Raw genomic sequence first — 25,103 nt, 5'->3', positions numbered from 1 at the left:
TGTCTACCAGTTAAAAAGATAAGTAACCAAAGAATTCCCCTTAATTTTGTTCTTTATTTACATGGCATATCTGGACGATTTTGTCACATTGTTCACCATGAGATGCAACATTGGAATTTAATGTAATTATATAATTTTGTTCTTTATTTACATGGCATATCTGGACGATTTTGTCACATTGTTCACCATGAGATGCAACATTGGAATTTAATGTAATTATATAATTTTGTTCTTTATTTACATGGCATATCTGGACGATTTTGTCACATTGTTCACCATGAGATGCAACATTGGAATTTAATGTAATTATATAATTTTGTTCTTTATTTACATGGCATATCTGGACGATTTTGTCACATTGTTCACCATGAGATGCAACATTGGAATTTAATGTAATTATATAATTTTGTTCTTTATTTACATGGCATATCTGGACGATTTTGTCACATTGTTCACCATGAGATGCAACATTGGAATTTAATGTAATTATATAATTTTGTTCTTTATTTACTTGGCATATCTGGACGATTTTGTCACATTGTTCACCATGAGATGCAACATTGGAATTTAATGTAATTATATAATTTTGCGATGAAGTTATATGAATACCATGGCGTGATAATATTAAACTTCAGTATGTCTGTGACATTACAGCTTCAATAATACGTTTGACCTTGGAACAGCCAAAGAGGACTGAGCGATGTTGCAAACTTGTACCCCGCCAAGCCACACGGGTGCAGAGTATTTAAAATACTTAACCTCTACTCTAAAAAAATCTTAATGCTGTGTAAAATTATTAACTACGTATTAAAAAATATAATTTTTTAGGTAATTTTAAAAAGTGTATCTCTGTAGCTTATTTACATGTTGAGGTAAATGGTTTGAAAGGAATTATTGTATTATATTAGCATTTATGAAGTACATGAATTAAAAACCTTAATTTCCTGTACTTAATAGTTAAAAAAAACTATGTATCTTTTATTTATATTATAACATCATTACATTTTTACATAGAATTTAAGCAACACAGTGTGGCTGGCAGATTATCTCATCTGAAAATATTGTTGTAGCGTATGTTAAATAAACAAGTCCACTTACTGTTTCAGCAAACTGACATAGTATTAAATGTTTTTAGATCTTTACCTCTGTACTAGTGATGTGCTGAGTTGAGTACCTTGACTTCTCGAGTCAGCTGATTCATTCTGACAATCAAGGTCAGCCGACTTGAATTCACTATTCGCATTTGCTGACTTCTAGTGACTCATATTCATTCTACTCCTACAAATTTCTGACCTGCACAGTTGAATGCGAGTAAAGGCATTACTTTGTTCTTTATTCAGTTAGAACAATTTATTCGAGTTAGTATTTTATCAGACAATGTGAGAGTTTGTAAACAATAAAAAATTCTTTGGATCCACCCTTGTATGTAATTGGTAAAAAACGTACACACTACAATATAAATGGAAGTGGTTACACATTAGTTTAAAACATAGCAACACTTATTAGTAATGAACAGAACAACTAATTCTTCTGAAAAGAGATTGATCACAGTAATAGCTTAGGCTTCCGACGAGTTGGTAATGAGTCTGAGCGAGCTGATCGACTTTGTACCAAGTTGTCAGAGCTTGGTTCCTTTCCATTTGAGATAGTAAACATAAGACTCAATAACCAAGTTCGCTGATTAGTTTATTTCTAGTTAAATTGAGTTTATAATTCAATACAAAAATGGTAGCTGCTCTACCCGGAAACAGTTATTTATTACTTATGAATTAAATGTTGTCAATAGTTTGCATGTGTTTTCCCATAATAGTTTTTATATTGCCCAGGGTTTATTTTCTTCTTAATTGCCTTGAGTGATCAGAATTTGACTGAATAATAATAATTATCATTATTACCATTGTAGCAATGATGTAGCCAGGAAATAAAGTGGGAGTAAGGATGCACAATGTAACCTTCCAAGAAATGTATTAAACGTTAGGTGCTAAATATGGTTCTCAAACAACTATTTTCTTCCATTTTAACTTAAAGAATTCTTAGGTTAGCTTGTTTTTAACTTCATGAACAATTTATAATAATGTGAGGTAGTTTTCATGCCGTCTAATCCAACTGAAATGCTGATGATGAGTTGAAAATTTATCAGACAGATTCAAGGGGAAAAGTTATTTGTTCTAAAATCTACTTACAGGTATTATCACTAATAAACTCAAACTAAAACTCTAGTTTTATATAGAAAATGACATGTATTTGTACATTCCTTGAAAATACAAGTGCTTCAAAACAGTTGTATAGTTAGTATAGGATGGTGCAGCAACCATTTTCTGAGCTCTCTCTTCATGGCATCACAACTGTTCTGAGATTTGATGTAAAATTCCCAGCCCGGTGGGTGCAGGTCCCTACCCATTGTCAAGATTTTATAGTATGCAAACATTATAACTTGAAGTATTTATAGAGACACCGTAGTGATTATGCAGAGACTAATCAATGTGTTTCTCTGGGTTGTAGACCTGCTAAAATGCATTTTTTAAAGAATAAGGGTTCTTTGTAGGTTTACTTTACTAGTATCAGGGGTGACACATCTGCATAGTATGCAGTTTTTAGATTACTTATAGACTAATCCTCGTTTCAATATAAAGTCCTGTAACCAGCTTTTTGCAAAGGTTGCCAGTCTGTGCTCCATTTGAGATTGTTGTCAATTGTAAAATCCAAGTACACAGGTCAACCAAATACTTCGACCCTATTGGAAATCTTATTGCAAAGGTTGCCAGTCTGTGGTCCATTTGAGATTGTTGTCAATTGTAAAATCCAAGTACACAGGTCAACCAAATACTTCGACCCTATTGGAAATCTTATTGCAAAGGTTGCCAGTCTGTGGTCCATTTGAGATTGTTGTCAATTGTAAAATCCAAGTACACAGGTCAACCAAATACTTCGACCCTATTGGAAATCTTATTGCAAAGGTTGCCAGTCTGTGGTCCATTTGAGATTGTTGTCAATTGTAAAATCCAAGTACACAGGTCAACCAAATACTTCGACCCTATTGGAAATCTTATTGCACAATCTTATGATTCTTGGTTTCAAATCAAATAATTTTGTATTCAATATATTTACATTGATATACAATGAATAGAGTCAAAGATAACTGAAATCATTCAAAAGATACTACCTATTTTACACTAACATCTTTACTAACCTACCCTCTGGATGATCTTTTATTAATAAGAAAATTTTACAAACCGATAATTATATTGCCTACATATTTAACAATTATTTATCTTTTCCTCTTTAAAACCCAGTCTAAAGAATAAATGAAAGATTTAACAGGTATTTGTGCAAGTTTAAATGGTTCAGGCACGCAGTTAAAAATATTACTTAAAAGTAGTTTTTTTCTTAAAGAGCTCTATTCTGTGATACTCAACAATTCTATAAGCTAGTTATATTGGTGTCTTCTACTATCCGCAATTATTATTTCCATAAACAAACTTATAGTTTTGTGTGTATGTAAACTATAAACCGTTAAAATTTTAAATTTGGGAAAAACTTACATCACCGATTCTCTTCAATTTAAATTAAAGATGATTCTCAATGCCCTTTTTGCTGAAGAAAACCATGCTATTTAAAACTCTTTAAATTTTTATGCTATAAGGATGTGTGGGATTGAATTAAAGCACAATAAATGGTTTTCAGTGTATCAATATTACATTGCATAACTATAATTCCATGCATATATTTGAACAGAAATTGTGCTTAGAACACGATCATCTCATGTCAATTTTTTATTTATTATGAGACCAAGAAACCGTTACATGAACTTCATCAATAACTTCATTGTCAATTAAAATACTAGAATTCATTTTGATTTATGCCTGTCTTGTTGAAAATGCTGTAAAATTGATTTGTCTGAATTTATAAGTAGGTTTTACTATTTGAAAAATCTTTAATTAGTGATAGGAAATTTCAATACTTTCATGAGTTTTACTGGAAAGTATTACATTGGTACCATCAAAATAAAGATACACTGAAATGTGCCATACCAGCCCGGGCAGACCGTTTAGGTAGCATATAAACAATGAGGACCACAAAATGGAGCATTGAGGAACACTATATTTTACTTGTGTGATACCTGACTTAAAACTTTCCTTATAACTGATTTGGAATGTTCTTTGTAATAAACGATTTCTGGTGTTGTTTTTTCCAAAAATATATGATTTAAACCATGAAAGTTCAGTCATACATATTCCCAGCTTTAAAAGTATTTGAATTCATTCTACATTCTCAAAAGCCTTTAAATCTACAACAATTCTTACTACTTTCTATTCTTTGTCTGTAGAATCAACAATGGATTTGATAAATCACCCCCAAATTTCATTTTATTTAAATAGAAACAACTTTCGTAGCCTTAAATTAACGGGAATAACAATTAAAGATAATTTATTATATATGTAATGATAAAACGTAATTTTTTGAATACAACAATTGGGATTTCATTATGACCGGCAGAGTATATTTATTGTCTAAAGATAAAATAATTTTTGTCAGCTCATGTTCAGTAACATGGTGGCAGCTAGTACTGAAAGCGCACTTGAACAAGAGGTCTTGAGATCACGTTCTCATTATTGGATGCAAACCTCTATGAGCTCAATAATTAGTTTAAAAAGCAGTGCTAGGGCAACAATTTCTCGTAAAATGTTGGATTGAACGCGTTGTACTATTTGATATTCAAGTTGCTCTCCATAATTGAATATCATAGGCCCATACAGATTATATAATGATTTTATAAATACTACCTTTATTTTCTAAAGGTAATTTTGCATGTTTGCCAACTAACCATTACCGTTTTATTTTTTTAAATCTAGTTGAAGTTCTTTCCAAGTGAAACGCTTGTCTAAACGTGTGTCTACACATATTACGCTGTCAGCTTGAAACAAGAAAACATTAAGAGTAACACTGCGGGTTTCCTCTATTGAGAGTAAACATCACGTGTAGACTTTGTTTCATTGACACGTATTCTCCATTTATGAAACAATGTTTGAAGATCATTAAGGCTGCTCTGTAGGTTCAAAGTGACAACAAGCGAGTTTTCATTTCTGGATAGTATCATTACCAAAAGCATGTGGTTTGATATTAGAAAATCGTGCTAAAACATTGTTAATAATAAAAACTGCAAAGAACGTAAAAGCGATTATTATTCGTATTAATTTATTTTATCTTAGACGTTAAGAGTGAAACTTCTTCAGACAATAAAATTAAAGTAGGTACTTTGACTACCGCTCCTTTGAGTGTAGTACGCAACTAGCGCTCATATCTTATATAGTCGTTCAGGAATAGTCCTGCCTCCTGATATAATAGCATAGGCGAGACAAAAATACAATTAAAAGTGAGTACTAGTAGTAAAGTCTAAAATAAATCAACATTCCTTGTTTGAAAATCACATTGCACGGGATGAAGCTAATGTAATACAACACGACAAGATTTTTTTTTCTAACATATACCATTATTTGAGAGGGTGTACATAAAAGTAGCAATTCAGGTGCCAAGTCAAACTTCTGTTGAAGTTAGGCCAGTTTGGCTACCAATAATAAAATGAATGAACTAAGAGACCTAAACCAACTGTAACATTAAAAGAAAACTTAGACAATCAATTGGATCACACGTTATGTATTTGAGATCAATGACAAAAATGGAATACCATAAGTAGCTGCCTTTTTATCCCTTTCCCAACTATAACAATCCTGTCTCCCTTTGTTTTAAATATGTGCTGCGTTGTTACGGGGAGTGCCCATTTTGATTATTTTCTCAGCCTTTTGTCCCATAATGCTCAGTCTATGGCATACCTGATGCGTGCGGATAAGTTGTTTAAAGTAGGGACCAATAGGAAGTTAAGAGAGGAGTCTATTTGGCACGTGACCATAGGGAGCAGCCTACGAGGACTGAGCGGCGTTTCCAAACTTGTTTCACGTTGTAACAACATCCCGCCGAGCCGGGCAACGTAGCACGGGCCTGTCTATTCTGTTGGTCGCCGCCAATTGCACTCTTTCGTAGAACCTGTACTGAAGTGCGCTTGTTGTGATAATACTCGACTCTCATATATATATATGCTTGAGTTTTTACGCTCGACTTGGACCTGTAGTTATCCATGACTATGACAGTATATCGCCAGATAATGATTATTTTTTTGTATGCTTATATAACCTTATACCTTAAGTTTTTGACACCTGAAGATAGGGATGGATTCCAATATTCGTGGCGTTCTATGTTTGTAACACTACCTATGAAAAATGTTCGAAAATCTGACTATCTAAAAACTCAACATACTTGATTTATAGTTGGTCAAAAACTCCACTTCATCTATAGTACGGGATGTTTGGCCTAAGTTGGATTCTGATCATTCGCTATAAATATGTGTGTTTACACTTAGCCTCAAATAAGCGCTCTTCACTTAAGGTTAAATAATGGGAAAGTTAATTGGAAAACTTTTGTTCAGAAATTAACGATGGTTTAACGATACTTAGAATTTAATTGCTTGTGTTGAAATATATAAAGTAATCTACATTTTTATGAACACCATTAAATAGAGAAGTAAAACTTATATTGTTAAACTCCCATATTCAAAATCAAATTTTTGTCTCACCCATCTACTCGAATCGTGAATTTCATTCGGGAAAACCACGCTATCAGACAACGTTGGCAGGGATACTGAGCTCCCCTTTAAAAGATTATTAAATGAACTAGCCATAGGTATTAAATAAGAATATATATATTCAGTATAGAGAATAGAGGAATTCAGTATAGATTTATATAAAAATACATATTTGATATTTACCCGAGTGATCCCAATATGTGGAAAACAACAACGTGTTTTTTTTAGATATACACTCTGTTATTCCTACTTTGAAGCATGATCATTTGACTTATGAGAGCAATATTCAAAATTACGAACTTTTCGCGTATTATCATGCATTTTTTTAAAGTTTAATGACGCTATTGATAACGAGAAAGTAAAAATAGTGAAAGAAACCATAACTGGAACGTTTATTGTTTGCAACAAGTAAACTCGACAAAATTCAAGGGTCCAAAATATGATCTCAGAATTGCAGTGAATATATACTTTGTGGTTTATATGTTATGTCATCTACACGAATAACCATTCGGTTCGGTCTTTAAATTTGTGTAGAAAACTTCTCAAATATTCATAGACATAAAGTCATTAGACCTTGTGTGCTACCCTCATCATCGGTAACATTCAACAACTGATTGCAGTAATGTACGCCGTAGTTAGAAGGGGCCCAAAATGCTAAGATACTCTCCTATTCTTTATACTAATTATGTTATTTATTTTTTATGTTTTACTCTGCATAAGTTTTTGCACAATATTAGGTCTGGTTTTTCAGACTCATCCTGAAATATTGTCTTAATATATATTTTTGTATACACATACACCCACACACACAGACTCACACACACGCGCGCGCGCACACACGTAAATGTAAGTATGATACATATACATACAATAATCAGATGTTCAGTTGTTATTTTCATTTTCAGTAAGTTGTCAACTGCTATCTGTCGGTTCTGTTCTGTTCTGTATCATCATATTCATCATCTGTTTCTGTACTCTGTTAGTGATGTTGACGAATGACAACTGGTTGCTGGTTGGGTTTGGATTTTACGAGTGATACAAAGTGATAGGGTTATGCCTATTATCGAATTTTTAACTAGTCGTGTGATAATATAATCAGTATTCAATCTTTTGTTTATGTATTTTATGTGAAATGTGTAGTTATTTTGTTAAAATTAAAAGTGATGCAATTTATTCTTTAAATTAACAAAGGGAATTTGTTATTTAACCTATCAACTAAATCTAGTTAACATTTTGAGGACCAGATATCATTTGTGGGTTGTGCAGTCATTTTCCAGGTAACCTTTTTAAGAACTAGGCACAGTATGGAGATTTGATTGATATTCAGAATAAATATGCATAACTTCATCAGTATTTATGACAACTTTCATTTAAGACATTTCCCAGGCTCTAGGGGATAGCCCATTGGATAATTTTTACTTTAGCCAGTTATCTAAAACAGTTTAAAATCACTGCACAAAATTTATTATAATAATATACTTTTCATTTCCATCAGAGTTTTTAGGCACTTGCAAACCACATATCACACAATAATTACTAATGTATTCGAATTTCGGTTAAATCTCAATTAGTTTATCAATCTAAGGGTCCAGGATGAATCGTAGTTTCTTTAATTCTAGAAATTGCTGACTTACATTGATTAGGGTTAGGTACTATAACTAAGAAAACAAAATGGGTAGGGTCCAATAAGCGGACCCGGTTTTTTATATCGAAGAATATAATCATCGATACCTAATATTCGCATATCGAATCATAGACTATCAATCGATATAAAAGTAATAACAATCATATGTTTTAAATTAAAATGTGAATTTAATGATGTAACAAATAATAAATGAACATAACCAAAATCAGGGAAACTCATAACTTTAACTAAATGAAACAGAACGAGAACAATCAAACAGCAAAACCAAAAATAATTAAGAAATGATAACAAACATTGGGAATAGAAAATAAATTAGAACAAAAAATAATTAGAATAGGAAACGGAAATTTGTTGAACTATCTACATGTCTTCGCCTGGGTAGCAATTTTTTACAGCTTTTAAGAAATGGTTGAATGCGTCCTCTTCAGAAAACCGTACCTCTCTTCTATATAAATATTCACAGAGGTGATCTGCGGGAAGGTCGGCTGGGATACCACTTCTTAGACTACATTTTACGGCTCTCCACGAACTTTCAACTGTCTGAGTGTTGGCACCAGTTGCTGGGTTTAAAAAGTTTTCACTATGGTTCACAGTAAAATGGACAAAACCACAATCACTTAATCCAAAATATGCTTTCCACATATCTGTAACTATGGTTGTTCCAGGCTGCACATGTTTTAGTACGAGAGGAATGAGAGTTTTTGCATCTCGTTTGTCCTTCCGGTATAGTTTCTATTAAACGTAGAATCCAGGTTCCTTCTACCAACCTCCCTTTGTTATTTTTACATTTACCAATTTTACACTCATCAATTTCCACCACCACTCCAGGACCTCCAAGCTTATCTTCCCTATTAAACTTATCATCTATCCAAACAAAACACACTTCCCCTGCAAAACGACAGCCAGTCAGATATCGTACTTCTAGATGGACTGTGTAAATCAGAACTACACTCAAGAATTAAAAAATCGTAATTTGTCTGATTTCTGGAAAATAAGTACATTAAAGTCACAATATTGCGCATTCCGAACTTTGACCCTTTAAAAAAACTATTCTTCAGTGCGTTTTTACTAAAGTTGTGTCCACCATTACCTTCTTTTTTGCATCTAAAGACGACCATGTTAGCTCCTCTGACAGTTATATTTGTTATCTTTCCACAAATATCACATAATGGATTCTTAGGTACTAACCCAACATTCTGAAGCCATAAAAAACATGTTTTATCGTCTTTTAAAGCAATTTCGTGAAGCTTCCTAAGATTGACAGCCATTTTTAATACACAATGTTATTTATGTGAAATTTAAAATATTACCTTAATTGTATTATTTGAAAGTGTTTACAGCTGTTCATATAGATTATTTAAGTTAATTGTTAAAAATAATTAATCAGTATCGATTGATTATATCGATGGTTATGATTAAGTAATATCGTTTGCCAATTTCGATATAAAAAACCGGGTCCGCTTATTGGACCCTACCCAACATGTTTGACTTTTTTTACTAGTGTCTTCTCCCTCAAAATATGACATCTGCTTTGCATTCTAACCTGTGTCAAGAATTTCTTCAGTTTATAATGACAGATTTTATCAGTTTGTTATTGTTATCAAATTGGCTGCAGTGTAATAAGCAGCCACCGCCACAATCGCATCATGATTATCGAATTATATCCAATCATCAATATTCATGACCATCCAACCATCTAAAAATAATGAAAGCAAAATGTCAGACTAAATAACGCAATAGATATTTCAATGAACTATTTAGGGGTAGACTTTAATAAGCGGCCTACACTCGTTATTCGGTTGTTTTTGTCGAACTGTTTAATGTTTTTATCCGAAGGCATAATTCGATATTACAATTTATTTAACTTAGCATATGATTTCTCCTTATTACTTATATCAGTTTTAATGTAAACAGCAAGAAGTAACTAATATTTTGAGACTGAAAATGGCGATGAATATGAGGAAAATATGTGTGATATTTCTCACAAGTAACGAGATAGTTTAAGTGGCTTCAACATGTACGTTTGGCTCTTGGTAACCCATGGGGAAAATTCTTTCCTCCATTTCACAAAAGTTGTTACTCATTGCTGTCAAGCTGGGCAAGTTATAAATATTGTAAGGTTTATTTGATATTTAAGTCTAGGCCTTAGTTGGTTTTGTTGGTAATGTTAGTGTTAAATTAATGTTTTTTAAATTGTAATAAACGAGATTTTTCTTGTTACGGTAATTTATTATAACTCTTATTGTGTACGATTTTTCTATATCAGAGTTGGATAATATATTGAACAATTTGACAAAAAAAAACCGAACAACGAGTGTAGGCTGCTTATTAAAGTCTTCCCCAATTTAGTTTTCTGGTTTTAAATCTTGCAAATTAATAGGCTATAAAAAATAATATAAAATGTAAAATAAACATATAATTATAAACAAAACAATAACATTTACCTACCTTTAACTAACCTTAAACGTGACTCCTTGTAAAATAAAGAACACACGTTCGTCACTGTTCTTGCCGCCATTATTTAATAACCAAGTATATGATATCACTTTGAATGTATTTCCAAATACGATTTTACTTTGATTACATTTTGAACGATAATGTAGAAGTGATTAATGTTGTGGGTTTTTAAAATTGTATTATAAAGAATCTATACTTCTATATGTAGTAGAAATGTATTTATTTCAAATTATATAAATAACAACTGTATTTCAACTACTCTTGAGTCGCGTAGTACTTACAATTACTCCACAGGGCAGAGATGTGTGATTGCATTTAAAAAATGCTAGAATGGATCACCACCAATAATCATTACTTTTCGTTTTTGATAGATATATTCTGCAAAATGATCAGCAATCCAGTCACTTCTGACAACAGTTTTTAAGGATTTTGTTGTAGCTCTCCAATCAGATTCTATAGTGTGGGTAGAAGTTAGTGGATCTATGAAGTTTGTATTTAAAACTTTGCTCAATGTTTAAAAATACATTTTTGGCCAATATTTGCATATTCATCGCCATTGTTCTTATTGTCACTAACCTCGTTGTTTCAATGTTGTATGTTGTTGTTTCGTTTATGTAGATAAGCGAAATAACAACAGCTGGCAGTGACGTCACTAGCCTACTTAGTACATAATGAAATAAAAACGGCTGGCAATGATTAGTTTGAGTATCTATAGGTCAATATTGTTTTCAGTATTTAAAATCAATAATCATGATCTGATTGTAGTTGTGACCGCTTATTATAATGCAGTCATCAAATTTACTGCATCTAACTTTTCTTTACATTTTTAGTTGTTAGCAATGTGAATAATTTGTATAATACTTTGTGTTTTATTATTATTATTGAGTACTATTTTTGTGACTGAATATTATTTTGTATATACTTGCTGGGCTAGATGTTTGGAATATTTTCAAGCCATATTTCTGTAAAAATAACGTGTTATCTGGAGACCACTATTTTTGGAAGGGATTTCTTTATCGGGGACTTGAAAAATACTACATTACTGGAAAGAATAGAGATCGGTTCTCGTTTTCTACCTCCAAAAAAGAAGCAATGTCGGGGAGAATAAAGCAGTCTCCCCTTATCTATTGTCAGATTGTCATTGTGACTTGTAATTTTCACTGTACGTCAAATACAGTCTGTTCTGTCTAATAATGTAATTTTTGTAAGTCTCCAAAAATAGTGGTCTCTGGATAATACCAAAGTACCAAATAGCTTCCTCCAAAACATTATCCTGCATCTTACTATTATGAACCTGTGTTTTTTATTTATTACAATGATTGTGGCAGTTTCTTCTCTGAGCTTTACTCCAACTAGACAACACTATTTAAGAGAGCTACTATCCAATGTGGTGTAACATCTCTCCCCTTCATCTGTATTCATAGAACTGTATGCTGCTGTGTTGAAAGCTCATTCAATATCCATAAAATACTAATAAAGCTTCTTTTTTCCTTGAATGTTTTCTCCAATAAACTATAGAAAGCAGTAATTGTACTTGTAGTTTTACCTTTGTCATACTTACTTTCTTCCTCCTATGGTAACTCAAACCCAGTTGGCTTTGGCCTCATGAACAATGTGTCCACACGGCTCAACTATATTAATCTTCTGCTTCTTACAAGAGCCACCCCATCTGATTCCTGCTACAAGCCTCTTAGTTTTACCTTCGTCATACTTACTTTCTTCCTCCTATGGTAACTCAAACCCAGTTGGCTTTGGCCTCATGAACAATGTGTCCACACGGCTCAACTATATTAATCTTCTGCTTCTTACAAGAGCCACCCCATCTGATTCCTGCTACAAGCCTCTTAGTTTTACCTTTGTCATACTTACTTTCTTCCTCCTATGGTAACTCAAACCCAGTTGGCTATGAATAATGTGTCCACACGGCTCAACTATATTAATCTTCTGCTTCTTACAAGAGCCACCCATCTGATTCCTGCTACAAGCCTCTTAGTTTTACCTTTGTCATACTTACTTTCTTCCTCCTATGGTAACTCAAACCCAGTTGGTTTTGGCCTCATGAACAATGTGTCCACACGGCTCAACTATATTAATCTTCTGCTTCTTACAAGAGCCACCCCATCTGATTCCTGCTACAAGCCTCTTAGTTTTACCTTTGTCATACTTACTTTCTTCCTCCTATGGTAACTCAAACCCAGTTGGTTTTGGCCTCATGAACAATGTGTCCACACGGCTCAACTATATTAATCTTCTGCTTCTTACAAGAGCCACCCCATCTGATTCCTGCTACAAGCCTCTTAGTTTTACCTTTGTCATACTTACTTTCTTCCTCCTATGGTAACTCAAACCCAGTTGGCTTTTGGCCTCATGAACAATGTGTCCACACGGCTCAACTATATTAATCTTCTGCTTCTTACAAGAGCCACCCCATCTGATTCCTGCTACAAGCCTCTTAGTTTTACCTTTGTCATACTTACTTTCTTCCTCCTATGGTAACTCAAACCCAGTTGGCTTTGGCCTCATGAACAATGTGTCCACACGGCTCAACTATATTAATCTTCTGCTTCTTACAAGAGCCACCCCATCTGATTCCTGCTACAAGCCTCTTAGTTTTACCTTTGTCATACTTACTTTCTTCCTCCTATGGTAACTCAAACCCAGTTGGTTTTGGCCTCATGAACAATGTGTCCACACGGCTCAACTATATTAATCTTCTGCTTCTTACAAGAGCCACCCCATCTGATTCCTGCTACAAGCCTCTTAGTTTTACCTTTGTCATACTTACTTTCTTCCTCCTATGGTAACTCAAACCCAGTTGGCTTTGGCCTCATGAATAATGTGTCCACATGCCTCAACTATATTAATCCTCTGCTTCTTACACCCCATCTGATTCCTGCTGCAAGCCTCTTAGTTTTCTATTCTCTAATCTAATTTTCCATTCTCTTTCTTCTTGGATAGGGCCATGAATTGTTATTATTTTGTTTTTAAAACAATAAAAATTTTCTGGGATTTTCTTGCAAGAGTCCATAATTGTTTGATTCTTACAATGAGAACAGACCTGATTATTATTTAAATACAATACATTCTATGCCTTCTTCATGGATCAATTGAAGTATACTCAGGGCGCATACCGACAAAGTTTCATTCCTTATGTGCTATTTATAGTTTTTTCTTTGGCTTTTACCATGAGGAGGTAAGACTTTTCAGCCGTTTATGTGGTTATATAGAAATGTCAGCATTTTTTAATAAGGTTTCAGATGTCCGTATATAGTGGTTGGCACTGAAACTAACAGTGGTTAACTGCTCGTACTAAACTAACAGCTTGATCTACGATACAAACTGCTTTGGTGATTCAATTTACTCAGAGAAGAATAAGCAGACAAACAAGAAGTAACATCTGTACTATATTTATTTATTTATTTATTTCAACGGTACACACCATTTATACAAATAGAATAGTACAGAGTAACTTAGTGTTATAGTTTTATATATAAGTACAACAGTAACAAGAATATGACTAGGATTAATAAATACTACACAACAATAACAAAATATGAAACAAATAGATACATTACTTAACGAATGGTAACAAAACAATATTGAATTAAACTAGGAAAATAAATAACAAGACTGACATTAGTACCTATAGGCTAGCTGAATACCTAAATTACATATCAAATAATGGAAGCTACCTTACATTTAAAAGACACAACAGATTCATTGAAAAAGTCTACATGAGTAGCAATATCACTTCCAGTTCTCAGGAGTCTAGAGAGGCCGCTGTGGTAGGAGTAATAAGTCGAACGATGGCATCTTTGAAATATCGTTCTGGAACGGGTTCCTCTTGAGACAGAGAGATCAACACTGCTGAGTAGAACCGGGCAGTCAATCAATCCATTTACTAGCTTGTATAACGTAACCAAGTCACTGATTTGACGTCTCAAATCCAGTGGACGGAGAGCAAATTGGTTTTCAATCTCAGCAATGGGAGTGCCAAAATAGGTCCAGCCAAGCCGGCAGCCAAGCATTCTGACAAAGCGTTTCTGTACGTTGTTTTAGACTGTGTACATGGTTGAGTTGATAAGGCGACCAGACCCATACTCAAGAATAGGGCGGACTAGGGCTTTGTACAAGATTACCATAGAGTATGGCGAGACGAAGTGTTTAGTTGATCTGAAGATGAATCCAAGCAACGAGTTGGCTCTAGAAACTATATGCCGTATGTGATCGTAGGGACTGAGAGAAGATGAATGGAACACACCCAAGTCCTTGAATTTAACAACTCTTTTCAGTGGAGCATTATCCAGCAAATAGTCTATTAAGATGATGTTAGAATCACGTTTAAAATATAGTACAACACATTTGCCAGCATTCAGCTCCATACCATTAGAACTGCACCAGTTAACGATGTTATTTAGTGAGCATTGCAGGGCTTTACCATCAGAATGAACCTTATCAAAAATCTTTGTCATTAGCATATATGAGGAAGTTTGAAAGTATGGATGTCGTTCATAAACATCAAGAAGAGTAAGGGACCCAAGTGGACTATAGTTTATTTTCATAGCCTTCACTAGTATTTCATGAAATAAGTAGGCTTAGTTCAAATCTTTTTATATAAGTTTAAAACTGTAGGCTGTTAAACGTTAAGCTTCATTGTTTTGTTAACAATGCACAATTTTCAGGACTTGTTATCAACAATGGCAACATTAGAGGATGGACTGGAGTTTCCCTCTGAACTGTGTTGGTTGCCACAGTCCTTGGTCGGGGTTGCTGGTTTGGACACGTTGAACAACGCTGTGCACCGCATTGTTTGGGAGGCTCTAGCCAATAGCCGCAGACAAGATCGTTCTCCTGTTCATTTCAAACTTCTAGGGCCTGTTCATGAGTTCCCTCCGATGAAACCAAAGGTGGGTTTCCAATGTTTGTTATAATTCTCATTGATCTCTTTATTAACCAATGGTGCAGTGTAGTGGGTACATTGGTTATCACAAGATAACCAGATCAAGCAACGTCGAGCGTAGCTGCTACTCGGGTGGGTGACCGCTGAGCGATCCTGTTCTTGCAAGCAGCCCGCCTGAACAGCCATTGATGGTGGTTCGGAAGTCACCTTAAGCCGTTGGTTCCCAGATTAAGTGTTAAGAGGGCTTCTGAACCCTAACTTCACCAGGTAAAATAAGACATCTTTACTTTACTTTATTAACCCTTTGACTAGTAATCTCACAACGAATTCAAGAGCGCATTACGTGCCATCCTGACAGCTATGCAGGAAGTGCTATGACACTAAACAGTTTTCATAATAAGTGATGAATAATCTCTCGTCCGTATGGATAAGAAATGCTTTCAAATGGTTATTCTCCTGCAGTAAACTGGATATCTCCTTTTAGGATGAAACTGGTGTTGACTTGCTAAGAAATAAACTAAAGGGCAGGTTTAGTGCAACATGCACGATACCTGACCCGAGGAGTTTTCATAATTACGAATCTATATCACCTGATTTAAAAGAAATTAGATGAGTGACTGATTCTGAAAAGCCTTCTTTGATTTTTTCATTTAGTGAAGATGCCCCAAAGTGGAAAAACATTCGTCCTCAACAAAACCAATTTGTAGCTGCGGTTTATGATGGCAGTTGGTATTTTGCACCTGTCAAAAATATCTGTGACGAAGAAGATGTCGAACTTCTCTTCCTTCACCCCCCCTGAACCAGCAGTGTTGTTCTTTTCGCCACCGAGAGAAGACTGTTGTTTTATGCCCTTGGATAATATTTAATCCGCTATACTATTTTTCTGAAAATGATGTCCAATTGACAGAATTACGTTTCTCTAGGTGGAGTAAGTACATAGAAGCTAGATATTAGATGGAATATTACACCTTAAAGGCGTTATTGCTTAAAAAGTATGTATTGAAAACATGTACATATAAGCTAAACAAGTATCATTTAAACCCTAATATTAATTAAGCCGTCCGTATTAATGATGTTATTGTTCAAGACTGAACACATAGAAAAGCCGCTTTGCTTTTTATATCAATAAAAAAAGGTTAAGTTTCTTAGGTTTTATTTGATACCTTTACCAGCTTCCCAGCTATTTGGAGAAAAAAAGTTACAAGCATTGTTCCTAAACCTTTGTTTTAGTTTAAAAAATCATAATAATGCCATGTCATACGATTTTTTTTAAACTTTGGCTATTTAATTGGATGCATTTTTGTTAACTGTATACTTCTATAGTACTGGGGGGAAATTTTCAGATCCAAATCTTTATTAAAAACTGAAATATGATAACTTTTGTATACATTACTTATCTTCCACAAGCGATTCTGTAGAACCGAATTATCGTAATATTGATATTTAAAAAATTCTATATAAAAATATTATAAATCCTAGAACAATAAAACTTGATAGGTCATCAGGGCTTAAATTAAGTTTAAACGTTCTCCTATGTCATAAGAGTGAAAAGCCACTCATGATAATTTATTGTTTTGCTGTAGCGCAACTCTTATGAGTGGTACATTCCAAAAGGCATTTTAAAACGTAACTGGATGAAGAAACACCTGAAGGAAGTGCCCGCTGTTGTTGCAATATTCTACGACTTGGACTGGGACGATCCAGAATGGCCAGAGAAGAAAATAGAATGCACCTCGAGGGTACAGTCCATCAGGTGAGTGGGCTACAGGGATCTTAGAACTACTTAATCTGTTTTTAAATTTGGATGTTTGACAACGTGGAATAAAATACGTATCTATTGTTCCATGTTGTATAGATAGGTCTGTGTGGCAAGTTACTTCTGTAAATAGTTATACAAAATTGCTAGTACATTAAGACTCTTTTGTATCATATACAACTTAAAGCTATATGACTTTACAGTAATTTTGATACTACATTAATTGATTAGAACTGATTATCTTTTTCATGCGGGGACTGTGAACTAAGCCATTCTTTGAGACTCCCTTCATTCGTTATCATTGTAATATGTATTCTAAGTCAAATATAAATAGAGGATGGAATAAAGTAACCAAGGACCCAATACAACTTAATGAAAGTTTGTACTCAAATGACTACATTTTTCACAGACCATTGCAACTTTGACTCCAAAGTCAAGTGAGCTCTTCCGCCATTGTAACTTTGACCTTTTGACTCCAAAGTCAAATGAGCTCTTCCTTGGACCAAGAAGGCCCTAAGTACCAAGTTTTAAGTCACCATGACCAACCTGTCAAGAATTATGACACAAGAGAGTTGACATGATTTTAAGAAGGATCTGTCCTGTTCTTAATAAGTTAAGTATTTGGGGATGATCAGTAAGAGATCCTTTCATGTGGTAGCAGGATGGGATGTTTTGGTGGCGAACAGGGCACTCTGCTACTGTTGATAGTATCAATGCTAATAAATCCATAAAAGTTAATAAAAATAAACAATATTAATTGTGAATAATTTAGATAAGTGTAAAATAAATGGTAACATAAATACATACAATCTTTATCCATTTTGAATTTCAAAAAATTCAGAGAATGAATATAAATGTTAAGTTGTTTAGGTAATTTCTTAGCTTAATTTGAAAAGTGTTTGTCTCTTCCATTAATTTTAAGTAATACTGCCTCACCCTGTACATTTTGGATTTTTACAATATAATTGCAAATTATGACAACGTTTAATCATATTATTTCTTTGTTGGGTATTATAGTTGTGAATGTCGCCACAGGTACTAATGTTGCTTACACAATTTTTGACTGGCAGTACAGTGCTATAGTATATGCACTATCAACGGTCATTATCCCGAATTGAGGAAAATGCGTTTTAACTGAGTGATTTCATTGCAATTTTAGAATAATATGGATTGCTTTTTTCTGAATGATTAAAATTGAATCAAAATTGTTTTGCCAATGTAGATCCATATAAAAAAGTACCTATAATGTAATATGCGAATGAATATGCAAAAAAATATATGGACTTTAGTGTTTGATCTGTACACAATTTTGACATTCTACGTCTTCGTACAAAGACGCGTAATGCATCTAAACCAGCATTCTGCTCTTGCATATAAACCAGAATTGATTTTTGAGACGATCTTATCTGAATGTTTATTCCAATTTAGGAACTGTCCAAAGTTAGGCCCAAGAATTTGACCTCTTCAGCTTTCGGTACAGAACCTTGTTCAATTTCTATATTGGGACTAATTTGATTTCTGTCACTATTTGCAGTAAACTCAACATAAACTGTTTTTTTGTGGATTCAAAATTAAATTTCTTTTTTGCAAAAACTTATTTAGATTTTACAAACTGAGAAAGGCTGACATTTCGACTCCCTCCTTAGATGACGCACTAACCCTCAAAGTGGCATCATCAGCATACAGACACAACTTTTCTAACTCTGGAATATCTTTAAGGTAACATAGAAATAACAGAGGTCCCAATATTCATCCTTGAGGCACCTCCAAAAAATGTTTGTTTTAGTGTTGAGGTATATTTAATTGTAAATTTATTTTTGTGATTTAGGTGTTCAATTTCCACATACTGCTGTCTATTTTGTATGTATTACTTGACTCAATCTTGTTCCTTCTCTTGAATACTAAGCATAGTCAACTTATTTAGCAAACTTGTATGGCAAACACTGTCAAATGCTTTATGTCATAGCTAAAGTCCATGAACACTTCTATCATCTTATCGCCTCTATCAGCTGTTCAATCTATCAACAGTTGAAACTGACTGTACAGGGCAGCACTAGAGGGTCGACACACCAGACTCGGAGTGGTGTTGATACAGCACAAGGCTCCGGCGGTCGCAGGAGAGGATGTACTGGCGGTAGACAGAGCTGCTGCACTCTGTGCTGCTGCCGATATCAACCCAAAGTGTCTTTTCGTTCTTCCCCATGTAGACCACCTGCAGGGCTATGTACTGAGGTGTGTATGTAACTCAATATTTAAGTGGGATTAATATAGTTATGGAAAACTTAATAGTATTAATCATAGTATTATTTAAATATTGTTATCGTATTCATATAGGTAAAACTTTTCAATAGGTATCAGTTTTATAAAAAAACATACGATGCTTATAATCTAAGTAATGGTAAAGTTAATATTGTTAATTTTTAATACTTTTACTCTATTTCAAAAGAATATCAACTAGTTAAATAAATTATAAATATTCAGTTTTAACCGTAAGCCAGCCACATGTATGTGTAACTACGATCACCTTTGAAATCTGGTATGCTTACATGCCATGAGTCTGCAAGTTCAATCGCTAAATTCATGACTTTTATGAATGACTAACGCATTGTCTAGGTACCAATAGAAAGAGGAGGTTCCAATGTGTAAAAATCAGTAGGTTTTCGCTCCAATCCACGTTTGAATGAACAGAATAAATGATAAAAAGCAAAATACAACTCATTTGCTGGAATGTTACTAGCCAAGAAAGGTAAAACCACGCAATGTTTGGATGGTTGGTTTTCAAAATTATGATGAAGTACTAAGTCACCAATATCAACACAATAACAAGAATTTCTTGCTTTTTCTATTGCACCATAATAATTGATTCTACCACAAATATGTTTTCTTTTATAATCTTTGTTAAGTTGTGGTTCCCTTAAAAATATTCAATTACATTCTTCATATAAAATAAATCTTTAATATTAGAAAAAAAACTATTTCCTAAAAGCATAAATTATTAGCTACACATAAAATTGTTTCTAATTGGTTGTACAATTTTCTATAGAATCTCAAAATCTTTTCACATATACTTTCTTAGTTTATGACATTTTTTGTTAAACTATTCCTGCTAAATATATACTTCTTACTTTCAGAAAATTAAATACAAATATTGATTCCTTATAAAGTTGTGGTAATTTTATAAATCTTTGATTTAAAAAAATATTGGTCAAGATCCCTATAAGAGGTTTGAAGTTAATAGTTCAGTGTACAAATTAAAATAGTCCCTGGTAGACATATTTTTGTGATTATTGTTTAATATTTGCCACATTACTGCTATAATCTACAATTCCTGATGATAAAGATAAATAATAATTCTTTATTTTAGCAGTGCATATATTTTTGGCAATTTAAAAAAAAAAGCTTACAGTGTGCTGAACATGAATGAACATGTTAGACTTGACTATGCCGACAGTTCAAGGGTTAAAACATGGTAATGGTATCAGTTGTTTAATAAGTTTTGTGCCATGGATATTGAATGCTTAGGATAATCCTCCAAACGTAAACTGATTGAAATGTATAAAGATGTAGAGTAATAGACAGACATAATTTAGAAGGTTAAACAATATTGATGTTTTACAGAGGACAGTATTTGACCATTGTACGGTTGGTTACTGACAGTCATTGTTTGAATATTTTGTAACAAATGTATCTTGTAACTAAGCTTTCTTCCATGATAGCAAAGGATATATACTGAAATGGGTATAAATTATTTATTGTTTTGTAGAGAAAGTCTTAAACAATGTGACGTAAATAAGGTTGAGATTATTTTTACAAACTCTCTCAGGTTGTTTAATAACATTTGAAAAATTACAAAAAGTTAACAATGTTATAAAAGACGTTTGAAGAACATATTATAACGTACATTAACATTTTTATGTGTTTCAACATAGCACCTAAGTTTAGGTGCTTTTGAATAAACATGTTTATGACAATATCACTAGTCACTAGTGTGTTCCAGGTAAATCAGTGTATAAAACTAGTGTATGTCTGACACTAGGCTGGAGAATGCGTTGTATGAGATGGCCCAAGGCTATTACCAGCAGGAGATACGTCACGTCAAGTCTCACAGAGAGTTCCTCAACAAGACAACCCACCAGTACCTGTTTGTGACAATATCACTAGTCACTAGTGTGTTCCAGGTAAATCAGTGTATAAAACTAGTGTATGTCTGACACTAGGCTGGAGAATGCGTTGTATGAGATGGCCCAAGGCTATTACCAGCAGGAGATACGTCACGTCAAGTCTCACAGAGAGTTCCTCAACAAGACAACCCACCAGTACCTGTTTGTGACAATATCACTAGTCACTAGTGTGTTCCAGGTAAATCAGTGTATAAAACTAGTGTATGTCTGACACTAGGCTGGAGAATGCGTTGTATGAGATGGCCCAAGGCTATTACCAGCAGGAGATACGTCACGTCAAGTCTCACAGAGAGTTCCTCAACAAGACAACCCGCCAGTACCTGTTTGTGACAATATCACTAGTCACTAGTGTGTTCCAGGTAAATCAGTGTATAAAACTAGTGTATGTCTGACACTAGGCTGGAGAATGCGTTGTATGAGATGGCCCAAGGCTATTACCAGCAGGAGATACGTCACGTCAAGTCTCACAGAGAGTTCCTCAATAAGACAACCCACCAGTACCTGTTTGTGACAATATCACTAGTCACTAGTGTGTTCCAGGTAAATCAGTGTATAAAACTAGTGTATGTCTGACACTATACAAGGAACCGCCAGAGAGTGCAGTTGGCGGCGACCAATAGAATGGACTGGCCTGCGCGACGTTGCCACACAACTGCCGCTGCCGCCCGGCACGGCTGGCGCATTGTGGCTGATAAACCGCTGCGCTGTCACAACTAACACTGACACTGAACATTTAAAACTTATCAGTATAATTGAAAAACAATATTTAAAATGCGTTGACAGTTTGCTATATTATATTTAAATTACTTGTATAGTTTATTAATGTTATTACAAACTAACTATCGATTAAAACAAACAAATCGTCCCGTCAGTTAGTCAGAGTAAAGTACTTGCTTATTTCCATACAACTTTTCAGTGATTTTAAACGATTACTAAACACACACAAAATTAATATACATGTTGCTTATATTGGACACTGCATGACGTGTTGCTTGATTAAAAATAATTAAAACAATATAACAAGATAATCAATTTTAAAATTATCGAACAATTATATTTTTAAATTATGAAATAATCAAATTTTCCACTAAATAATTTTTAGGCCTACTATTTTAAAATGAAATACGTTAAAAAGCATGATTGACTTAATAATATTCTTACCTTTGCACTTGTATATTATTTATTCGCTCTCAGGCGGCAACATCGTAGCCAAAACCTCGGAGTCTTCTTCATTTTCACTTTCTGCCTCACTGCTACTCGTGTCAGAATTGTCTGCTAAGTTTATAATTATTTGATCTACAACACTTGTGCGGATACATTCCTTTTCAAAATCAGCTTGCTGCAAGGCTTCTGCGTGCTGAACTCTTGATTGCCAGTCTTCTTTAGTCACTTTGTCCAGAGCATCATGAACAAGTTTCTCAACGTCGGTTATTTTAAATGTCTTATTATTACGTGCTACCTCTCCCTTCACTTGAGCCCATACCATTTCAATGGGATTGTACTGGCAGTGATAAGGAGGGAGCCTGACAACTGTATGTCCCATTTCATTGGCTAATACGTCGAGTTCATAAGTTTTTTGTTGGGTTTTATATGGGAGAACCCTCATTATAAGTTCTGGTTTCGTTTCTTTCATACAGTATTGTATGTTTTTTCGAGACAGCCAATTTTGAATCTCTTCCTTTCTCCACGATGAATTTGGAATTTTCTCGGCGAGTACTGAGTGGTATGGAGCATTATCCATAACGATGATCGAGCCTTCTTCCAAAATGCATAGCAATTTTTTAAACCATTTTCTAAACGATTCAGCGTTCATTTCATCGTGATAGTCCGAACTGGATGATGTCTTAGACCGAAAAACCCACTTACATTCTTGCAAAAACCCATCTTTTGCCGAACCGACATGACAAATTATTAATCTTCTGCCTTTGCCGAGAGGAACCTTTAGCCCACCAGACTCAGTCGTATCCTGCCATATGTATTTTCGAGTATGGTTTTCATTAACCCATGTTTCATCGAGGTAATATATGGGCCTACTATCACCAGATTCTCTAAGCTCTTGCATAGTTCTCAAAAATTTTAAACGAGCCGCTACAATATCATTTCGTTCCAATAAAAACTTTCTACCATCATTGGTTTTCTTATACCTGAAACCAACATGCCTTAATAATCTATTTGTTGAAGTTACCGATCCGTTGTAATCAAGTTTTTGTTTGAGATCCTGCGTGATTCTTTTTGATGTGGGAAATTCCCCTCTGTCGTAGTACGAAAGGACAGTTCGTCTCAAAACATCTTTTTCAAAGTCGTCAAAGCCTGTTATTTTTGATTTTCGACTTCTTTGTTTTCCTGGCGTTGAAAACTTAATTTCTGATGATGAAGGTCCATCTTCTTCGGCCAGCTTAGCTTCTTTACTTATTTTGTTAACGGTTCTTTCACTTACACCACAGGCCTCAGCACACAGTTTACCACTTTGCTTAAAGTTTAGAGTTTCTCGGAAATTTGTCAACGACAGTTTTTTGAAAAAGTTGTAAACGTTGTAAATAATACGTCGTTCTCCACTACGTAGGGTTTTTCCACTACCGCTCTTACTTCCGGATGGCTGTGCACTTGAACAAACATCATCACACTCCATTTTGTCCAAATAAGGAATCACAATAACAAGTATATTACAATTGACACTACACAGAAAATAATCGGTACACTTATAATAGCTATCAATAAACAACACTTAAAAACACGAAAACGTTCATCAACAGTAAAATTCAGCACAAAATAATATACGCGTACTGGAATTGAAGAGAATGCAGTATTTTCAACCGCCACTGATGAAGCGACAATAGGCACTGACTGACGGTCAGAGACAGGAAGGAGGAAGGGGCTGTTTCTTGGAAATAGTATGACTCATCCGTCTGGTATTACCACCACTGCTGGCTGGTGCGGCTTTTGTTTACAGGCATTTCACCCGTTTCCTCCACATTTTCACTCGTCTGAATCATCTATTATGTACTGTGTTCAAATTTCATTGGATGTTATAGAAAACCGTTACTTTAGAATTTTATAAGAAAGTGCATTCATATTATAAAAATACTTGTGCTGTATGATTTTTCAACTATGACCAGTTTAAATATTTAAATCACCCACTTGTAATAAAAAACAATTTTACATAACACAGATTCAAGACTATTAATAGTCAGGTAGGAAAAATGCTTTCAAATGGTTATAAATTTATGAGAACCGAAGTGCGTAACAAAACCGTTGCGGCAACAATTCCCATCGTTATGTACTGAATAAGTATATTTATGGAAAAGAACATATATTTCAAATGTATTTGATAACTTTCTTACCAAATTGAAAATCCATTTAACATAACATGATTATACTATGCACACATGTAATGCCTTATTATATATAAATGATAATGGCATTATCTAACTGTTAAATACGGGAAATTAACGTTTTTGCGGTATTTTTCTTTTTCTTTTTAATTTATATTTCGGCTAAAGATTTTAATCCTACGATCTTCGTATATG

The 25,103-nt window shown here is 34.1% G+C and overlaps 1 protein-coding gene across 1 annotated transcript in view; it reads left to right on the top strand.

Moving 5' to 3' along the window:
- The first annotated feature begins 7,606 nt into the window (after positions 1 to 7,606).
- The window catches only part of LOC124367428 (trafficking protein particle complex subunit 11-like), a 66,601-nt gene continuing 49,104 nt past the window's right edge, over positions 7,607 to 25,103 (top strand). The window contains exons 1-4 of the mRNA XM_046824236.1: positions 7,607 to 7,914; positions 15,422 to 15,646; positions 17,223 to 17,392; positions 19,442 to 19,627. Coding sequence (XP_046680192.1) covers positions 15,437 to 15,646; positions 17,223 to 17,392; positions 19,442 to 19,627 — 566 coding nt within the window. The 5' untranslated portion in view covers positions 7,607 to 7,914; positions 15,422 to 15,436. The remainder of the gene's footprint in view (positions 7,915 to 15,421; positions 15,647 to 17,222; positions 17,393 to 19,441; positions 19,628 to 25,103) is intronic.

Source organism: Homalodisca vitripennis, chromosome 8 (genome assembly GCF_021130785.1).
Source record: "Homalodisca vitripennis isolate AUS2020 chromosome 8, UT_GWSS_2.1, whole genome shotgun sequence".
NCBI classification, from domain to species: Eukaryota; Metazoa; Arthropoda; class Insecta; order Hemiptera; family Cicadellidae; genus Homalodisca; species Homalodisca vitripennis.
Note: the sequence above shows the minus strand (reverse complement) of the source record. Positions and strands in the feature narration are given on the sequence as shown.